Consider the following 8,060-nt stretch of genomic DNA (forward strand, 5'->3'; position numbering starts at 1 on the left):
GACTTTTTTTTCTTTCTTTCCCGTGTCAGTATTTAACCTGCAAGTTAAATACGAGGCTGGAAATGTTAATGATATTTTGCCCATTGCTGTTAGGAATTACAAAGAGCTATTGAAAGTCTTTGAGGCTTAAAAGAGCGCGTCGTTGGTGTGTTTAGAGACTTGTAGTGGGTCGGAATTGTGGGTTCCTGGGGAACGGGAATGCTTCTTGCAGAACTTGCCTTTTGTGTGTGGAAGTAGGTTGCCCTGTCTCCTGCCCATCAGAAGGTATAGATAGGCAAGATGATATGCAAGGGAACGTAGTTTGTGCCTATGATGAGTGTGTTGGTTTTGTTTCGTCTTTTTATTTTCCCCAAATAGGTGGTAGTAACAGCAGAGGTGAGCTGCTGAGTAAATGTGGAAGTTTTTGTTAATTTTCTAATGAGTTCATAGTATTAAAAGGGACGTTGCTACCTCCTAAAGCTGGGGTGCGTTGGTTCACCAAACAAAACGTGAAGACTGGTCTGTTAGGCCTGTGCAAGGTAGGCTTGCTGTACTTCCTCCAGTGTAAAGTTTGTGTTCTTCCCAGTGACGTAGCACATAAATAGGTTGGGAATTCAATAGCAGTAAATTTTTCAGGTGAAAAAAATGAATTTGATGTGACTTAAAAAAAACACAACAAAAGCGGCACAACTAAACCCTAAGAACTGGGTGGGGAGGAGAGAGGCGTTAGTTGTTTGTGTCATTTCGGTGGGGTGTGCGGTGCTTGTGCTTTTGTCTTTACATTGTAACTGTTTCAGGTTAATCGAGATTTCCTGCATTTGTGAGGTATTTCAAAAGCTTACAAGAGCTGAAGTTCTTGTACAGATATTTGGGCACACTCCTGTTCCAAAGGCGAGACAGGGCAAAAAACCCAAACAAATCATGCACATAAATTACTGAAGAAGATAAAAGTAGCGGTGAGAATATCCTATCTTCAGCTTTAATAGCCACTTAGTTCTTGTTCCTCCATAATGTCTGAAACCAGAGTACATGCAGAGGTGGTCAGTCTCCGTCCTGTCTCAGCTCCAGCAGAACTAAAGTTAAATTCTTTTATTGAAGAGCTGCTAAAGAGTATGTACTGGCCAGTTATTAATGGATTGATTTGCTTATGAGGGGATGCTTACCTAACGGGAACTTAATTTTTGAAGCAGGCTTTCAGTAGTTTTTGTCTCAAATCTGTCATTGGTTGTAGTTTGTGATGATGTTTTAGATGTTTGCCTGCCCTTGCAAGGACAACAAAAACCTGTAGAGACCATAGACATGAAGCCCATTGTCTCATATACGCTGAAATTTTGGATGTAGTCTGTCAGTGCTTAACCAAGTCAGATGTCCCAAGACTTGAAAAGGTATTTGTAGAACATGGAAAAAGATGTTTAATTTACTAGGGCAGAGTATGGTGCACGAGCAGCTGCAAAGCAGGTGGGACACGTGGCCTGAAAACTCCTTCCCGCTGCCCGTGGAGCAGTTACTGTGTGGTGATGCTCTGCAGGACACATGTAGTTCATGTGCTCTCTGAGAAGCTGACAGTCCCCTTTAGGTGCACGTCATTAATTGGCTGTTGGCCACAGGAAATACAATCGACGTGTTGGGAAGCATCCTGTAAGGTGTGTCTCGGCAGCAGAGGCGGCGGAGTCCTGAGCTATGGAACCACACTGGAGTTTTCTCAGATTGTTGGGGGCAGGTTTGTGTTGGTGCAGGGGACCGCCAGGTGGAAGCACCGCTGACGTTCTGCTGCATGTTCAGTAGCTCATTGACATTTGTTAGTGGGCATGGGCTCACAAAACGCTTAAAACTACTCCTTGCGTAATTAGGTTAAGGGAGAGGGGTTTTTTGTTCTGATGGTATCTTTTCAGTGACTCCACATCTGCGTGCCATCAGGCTAAACCCTGAAGCAGTATGTACAGCCTGTGTTGACTAAACCCTGCGAATATTCTGACGTAGCAAAAATACAGATGCATGTGTTGGGAATAGGTGAATATTGGACTGAATATAGGGGTATTTTGGTGTGCATTTTTACTGAGTGTTCACAGTCCCTTTTAAAAAGCTTTATCTGAGGTTAATTTAATTGCTAGTTTGAAGTTAGGGATTATGGTCATCCATGTAAAACTGACTTTGGAGAAAAAAAGCTAGAAGGAGGGATTTGAAATACCAGTTGTCCTAGGAACTCATGAAACTTCGAATGTGGTGATTTTAAAGACTTCTAGTTAAGGTGTCTGCACTGCTAAGCCACTCTTGACAATGCGTAAATACTTAAATTGGATTTATGCTGCCTTCTAATCTGTAAAGGGCATTAGCAGATGAACATGGGATGAACGTATCTACATATCTTGCATGGAATAGGTCAGTGCCTGGTAAATCTTCTCAGCATGAACACCATGTTAAATGATGTGTAAGACTTTTAAAACAAGGATCTTTGTGAGGTACAAGTCATATGGTTCTAATAGTAGACTGCAATGTTTTTACAAGTAATCTACATAGTAATAGAATGTGAGTTTTGCTTAATTACTGACCAGCGTTTAAATGTTTCTTTTAATGGAGTGGTAACACTCCTTTCATTAATCCTGTGAGTTTGTTTGGTGGAAGAATTCTACTCTCCTGGCTGTCATAAAGGCTTGTTCACTATGTGTGGAGTTGAGAACAAATTGAGCTGACTTCTCCAACTGCCAGTTATCAGCTCTTACTTAAAATGGGTAGAAGAGCAGTAGGGAGGAGGATTAAAAACCTTCACTGGAGTTTGCTTTGACCATGTAGCTAGTGAAACCGTGGGTTCAGATACAGTTCAGCAGTGAAAAATGAACTCTCACTTTGGTTACTGTTCTGGGTGAATGGAGAATCATCCCTGAATTTGAAAGCACCACTCTTGGAGCCATCGTGGCCAGAACTGTTCTTGCATCATCTGCAGTAGTAACCTATGCTGTACGTGTTTCTTCTGTAATCTCAATCACCAAGTGAGACGTGCTTGGCTCTCTATAAGGCAGTGAAGGTGCAGGAAGATCATTCAGTTTATACAGGAATTTAAAACCTGCTTTGTGGAATGAGTGGGCCACTGGCTATTCCTGAGCCCTCTTCTGTATTCCTGAGCTCTCTTCTGTATTACTGCCTGCAAGTTCTGAGAAACCGAGATGATCTTGTTAATTGCTGTGCTTGTACTGCTTTTGTGTAGAATAGTGGCTTTCAACAGGAGTTTTCAGTCTAAAAATAACATGTGTTATTCCCCTGTTTGCCAGAAACAGGAGCACTGCAGGTGTTTGCCTACAGAAGACAGCTGCACTTTCTGTGGTGTAGGAAGGAGATAGATAGGTGTTCATCGGTTGCGCAAGTAGGATGTCTGAACGAGTTTCTCAGTGCTAGTAGTGTTTCTGTTGCCAAGCTACTGTCAAAGTAGTTTCTAAGATGTGATTCAAATACAAAACACAAGGTGGAGATAGTATTTTGTAGGTTAAGACCAGTAACTAAGAGGTTGCCAATGTGGGGAAATTTGATGTTATTCCTGATGTTAACTTCTGCAGAGTGTGCGAAAATGTGTGTCTTGGGTATAGTAGTGAAAATCGTGAGGGAGCAGGGCTTACAAACAGGTAATACAGTGTGTTGTTTACACTGTAAGGAAAAGTTTGTACTAAAAGCAACTATTTTCTTTTAGAAGGACTGTGAATATGTCTGGCATAGCTCTTAGCAGACTGGCACAGGAGAGAAAAGCCTGGAGAAAAGACCATCCATTTGTAAGTATGAGAACTGTCAAATTGCTGACTCTGCAGTTGGTTTGGTGTTCTGAGGAAGTTTTTTATTCTTTACCCTGATGTGACTTTTCTCATATTGTTCTTTTTTTTCCTTATTAATAAAAACTGTTTGAAGCTATATAGTGCAAAAAGAAATAATTGTAAAGATAAAATATATCATGAAGTATTCTAAGTACATCTACCAAAATCCTCACCCTCTGGCTTTTTGCCTTAATTCAGGGATTCGTAGCAGTACCCACGAAAAATCCAGATGGCACAATGAATCTAATGAACTGGGAGTGTGCTATTCCAGGAAAGAAAGGGGTAAGACTCAACCACTTGCATTCTGTCAAAACAAGATTATCCCTCATAATAGCCAGTTATGTACTTTATCATGATGTCACTTTTAAATACCTACATACCGTCTTCATGCGACTGCTTAAAGTTTTGTAAACCACAAAATGGAGCAAACAAGATCCTTAAAGCCAACTTCTTGCATCCTTGAAAATGCATCACACCAGGAAAAGATTAGTTTTGCTTATATGATTCCTGGTATTTTAAAAATTGGGGTTATCAATTGAGTAAAAATGCAGTCTCTAACAAGAAGCAGCGTGCCTTGTTCACCTCTACCAGACCAGCCAGTGGCTCTCTGTTGCCTTTGTGTTGGGAGGCAAGCTGTACTGCACCTGCTTCCCCTGAGACACAGGAGTAGTTGAAACCACCAAAATGCTTTCTTGTCAGTCAGATCAAAAATTGAAGTGAAGTGCTGTTAGTCCTGGGATATCTCAGTTCATTTTTTTTTACAGCAAATCACTTGTTAACTACCCAGAATTTGACTCCAAGAACATCTGCAACCCGTCCAGTTACACAACATGATCTTAATGATACTGCTGTCATACTGTTATCTTAGTAAGGCTTTTGAGTATCTGCTGTCTTTCACCTGTAAGGTGTGTTGCTCTGTGAGAAAGACACTAAAAACTTGATTGACTGTTCTGGTGTTCTACTTGAAGAAGTTATTACAAGCTATTTGTCTTCCCCTATGACTGAAAGCAAACAAATGGGAGAAGTTTATCATACCAAAAGGCTCCTCTCTTCTAAAAATGGACAAGTTTGTTTCCTCTGGGAAATATTGGAGAATAGGTATTTCTAGTTGCTAACAACTGACTACAGCTGTTCGGAACAAGTCTTCAAATATACAATAGCAAATCTAATGAAATTTACTTGCTTTCTAGAACACAGTTATCTTAGTGTTCTTAGCAGATTTTCTTCCTATTCCATCTGAGACTTTGCACAATCAATACCAATGACAATGGAGTGCTTGGGGGAGGGTGATTTTTTTTTTTTTTTTTTTTTTTTTTTTTGCTTTTTTCCTCTTTACATTTTTTTCTTTCTTCTGCTAAAAATTATATAATAATGGTAAAAAAGAATTGGGGATTTCCTCCTAAGGTGGTCTTCAAACATACCTGGCTGCTCCTGAGGAGAGGATTTGATCATTTATACTGATAACATACGAGATGATCTTTACTCCAGTTCATTTTAAAGAATTAACACTTAGTTTCATTGCAGTGTTTCCATAGGAAGGGCAAGTTAGAGGAGTCGTCTGAATTTTGCATATATAACAACCTTTACTGTGTTTCTACACTTCTTACCAGAGATCTGCTTTTCAGAAGATGTTGTTTTTCCTTACTTCCAAGAAGGATGACAAGGAAACACATTTTTGAGGCAGGCTTTTTGTGCTTTGCTGGATGCTTCTCCTAGATTATGTGACCCTTTTGAATAGTGCTGTCTTATTTTGTCTACTCTGTAGCATGGAACTGCTCTTATCAGTGCTTTTCCCAGTTTCTGATGGGGATTCTTCAGGTAGTTATATAGGTAGGATAACTTGTCTCAGCCTAGACAGTGTGCTACGGTGTAGGACAGCTGTTTCCAACTGTATAGCAAAAGGATGTCTTGCACTTTGTCTGAGAAATTGTATTCCTGAGAAGCTTTTTTTTCAGAAGTTTGACTTCTCTTTGCTGTAATCTAAACTCTACCTTAACTCCTTATAGACACCATGGGAAGGAGGCTTATTTAAATTACGGATGCTTTTCAAGGATGACTACCCTTCTTCACCCCCAAAATGTAAGTAAAATGACTAAAAACCACGGGCTTATTGGAACAGTGTTAAACTAGGCCATGAGGTTCTATGAATGGTTATTACTTTCTTACAGCTATCTTTTCTTTATCAGAAAGTTGCTGTTTTCTCTTTTCCCCACCCATCACTTTGCATTTAGAAAGTTGCAGTGAAATGAGCTAAGGGCTCAGAATAACAAAGTTGTGCTGGGAGGGCAGTTACTGTGTGGCTTTCCTCAAAGTTTGACAAAAGCAGCACTTGAGGTGTTCACTGCTTGACCCGTCCTGTTTGGAAAGCAGCGGGTAAGCATTGTTAGACCAAAGCCCTTTGCGTGTTCATAATGTTAAGCTGGTCTGCTAAGCCAAGAACTCAGAAGGCAAGAACTTAGAAAAAATAATAAATAGAAAAAGTTCCATCAACTTTAACCTTATCATCAACTCGCTCTAAAACATGGATCTGTTCTTTTTCTGAGACTATATGCAACAGATATCTTCGGGTACCGGGATTTGAGTGTTTTGAGTTTTCCTTATCCCATCTCAAAGGTACTTTAAAAATCTGGAAGTATTTATTGCCTTGCCTAGTTTTTGTTTCTCAAATTGGCTTCCGTCTCAAATCAATGACAGTGACTACAGATGGCTCTTTTGACAGTGGTTCATTTCTCATTTCAGTTTAATGTTTCAGCTGTATCGGTTGTCTTGGCAACTCCTTTTGTTACCAGCCAAATACACAAAGAAACATGTTTTATCTAGAAAATATTTAACGTTAATATCTTGAGAAACACCAACTAGCACATCGTGCAAGTGTTAAAGAACTGCCATGCCTTAAAATAGGAAGCGTATGTGACTGGTAAGACTTCATACCAGTGCAGCTTCTGAGTTCCTACTGAACTTCACAAGTAAATCTTGCTTATGAGCTGCTCAGTGACATCAGATGAATTAGAAAACTGTACTAACATGTAGATATTTCAGAGTGGCTGTTGCATTTAAGTCCTGTAAAGATTAAAGAAATGGCAGAATATAGATTGGGTGACAGAAGGAGAGTTGCACAAGCCTAATTCTTCAGTCAGTCAGTCTTGCAAGTTGAATTTGGTTCCTCTTGTTCAGAGCATCTTGATTATACATTAAAGAAATGTGAAACTGAAAAAAATGCTAGGAACTCAAGTCATCTTTTGGAGAACTTGCAGTGTTTTAAAGTGAGAAGAGATGAACAAAGGGCGTTCTGTTATAGAGTAGTACATGAGGCTGTAAAGACAGGACTGGTTATAAAGGCCTTTATCACAAAGCTACCACAAACTGTTTCGGTAGTTTCCATTCCTAAAACAGAAGATTACAGGTCACAACAATAGTGTTACATTGCTTGGGTCGATACCACAGATGTGATGGAGTTCCTGCTTTAGGTGCAGGCTGAGCCAGGAAGAAAACCAGTATTAATAGCACCAGAAATCTGTGGGGGTTTTTCTTGGGGGGTGGGGGTGTCTTTGCCCATTCCTCTTCCATCCTAATCTAAACCAGCTCACTGATTTTGGTCTTAGTGCTGCATGCAAGTAATTCTCTCTTCCTCATCAGGCAAATTTGAACCACCGTTATTCCACCCAAACGTGTATCCTTCAGGCACAGTGTGTCTCTCCATCTTAGAGGAGGATAAGGACTGGAGGCCAGCAATCACAATTAAACAGGTCATTATTTGTACTTAGACATATTCTTAGCCCTTTTATTTGCTTTGCTTGCTTATCTGATGTGAATGTGAGATGTTCACTGTTTCTACAGTTGGTTTCTAAGGGTTTCTTCATTGAATGTCTCTTAGTAATATCCATGCCTATGTTACTTCTGTTCCTTCTTCCACAGATCTTGTTAGGAATACAAGAACTCCTAAATGAACCAAATATTCAAGACCCAGCTCAAGCAGAGGCTTACACAATTTACTGGTAAGTACCTTTGCGTATCAGCTTGAAAGCTTTCATACAGCTGTCTGTTACTTACAGTATAACATGCTAATGTTTTTAGGAATGATCAGGGGGATTTCCTTTGTGGTTTATATCCTGTGGAGATGCCTATTTCGTGCTGTACTTGAACAAAACAGTAACTTCACAGTTAATAGGCTAGTGGGGCTTTTAATAGCATTGCAACAGCAATGAAGTGTGAAGACTCCATCAGACCATGATTCTCATCCTGGTTCTAGTGCAATGTAGACTCCTTTCCCCTAGAGGTTCAGCA

The 8,060-nt window shown here is 40.0% G+C and overlaps 1 protein-coding gene across 1 annotated transcript in view; it reads left to right on the forward strand.

Annotated features, from left to right (window-relative positions):
- Positions 1 to 3,660: 3,660 nt before the first annotated feature.
- Positions 3,661 to 8,060, forward strand: part of UBE2I (ubiquitin-conjugating enzyme E2I) — a 7,543-nt gene continuing 3,143 nt past the window's right edge. The window contains exons 1-5 of the mRNA XM_010021628.1: positions 3,661 to 3,737; positions 3,975 to 4,058; positions 5,783 to 5,855; positions 7,413 to 7,522; positions 7,692 to 7,771. Of these exons, the coding sequence (XP_010019930.1) occupies positions 3,672 to 3,737; positions 3,975 to 4,058; positions 5,783 to 5,855; positions 7,413 to 7,522; positions 7,692 to 7,771 (413 nt within the window). The 5' untranslated portion in view covers positions 3,661 to 3,671. The remainder of the gene's footprint in view (positions 3,738 to 3,974; positions 4,059 to 5,782; positions 5,856 to 7,412; positions 7,523 to 7,691; positions 7,772 to 8,060) is intronic.

Source organism: Nestor notabilis, unplaced genomic scaffold (genome assembly GCF_000696875.1).
Source record: "Nestor notabilis isolate BGI_N333 unplaced genomic scaffold, ASM69687v1 scaffold31759, whole genome shotgun sequence".
NCBI lineage: Eukaryota > Metazoa > Chordata > Aves > Psittaciformes > Psittacidae > Nestor > Nestor notabilis.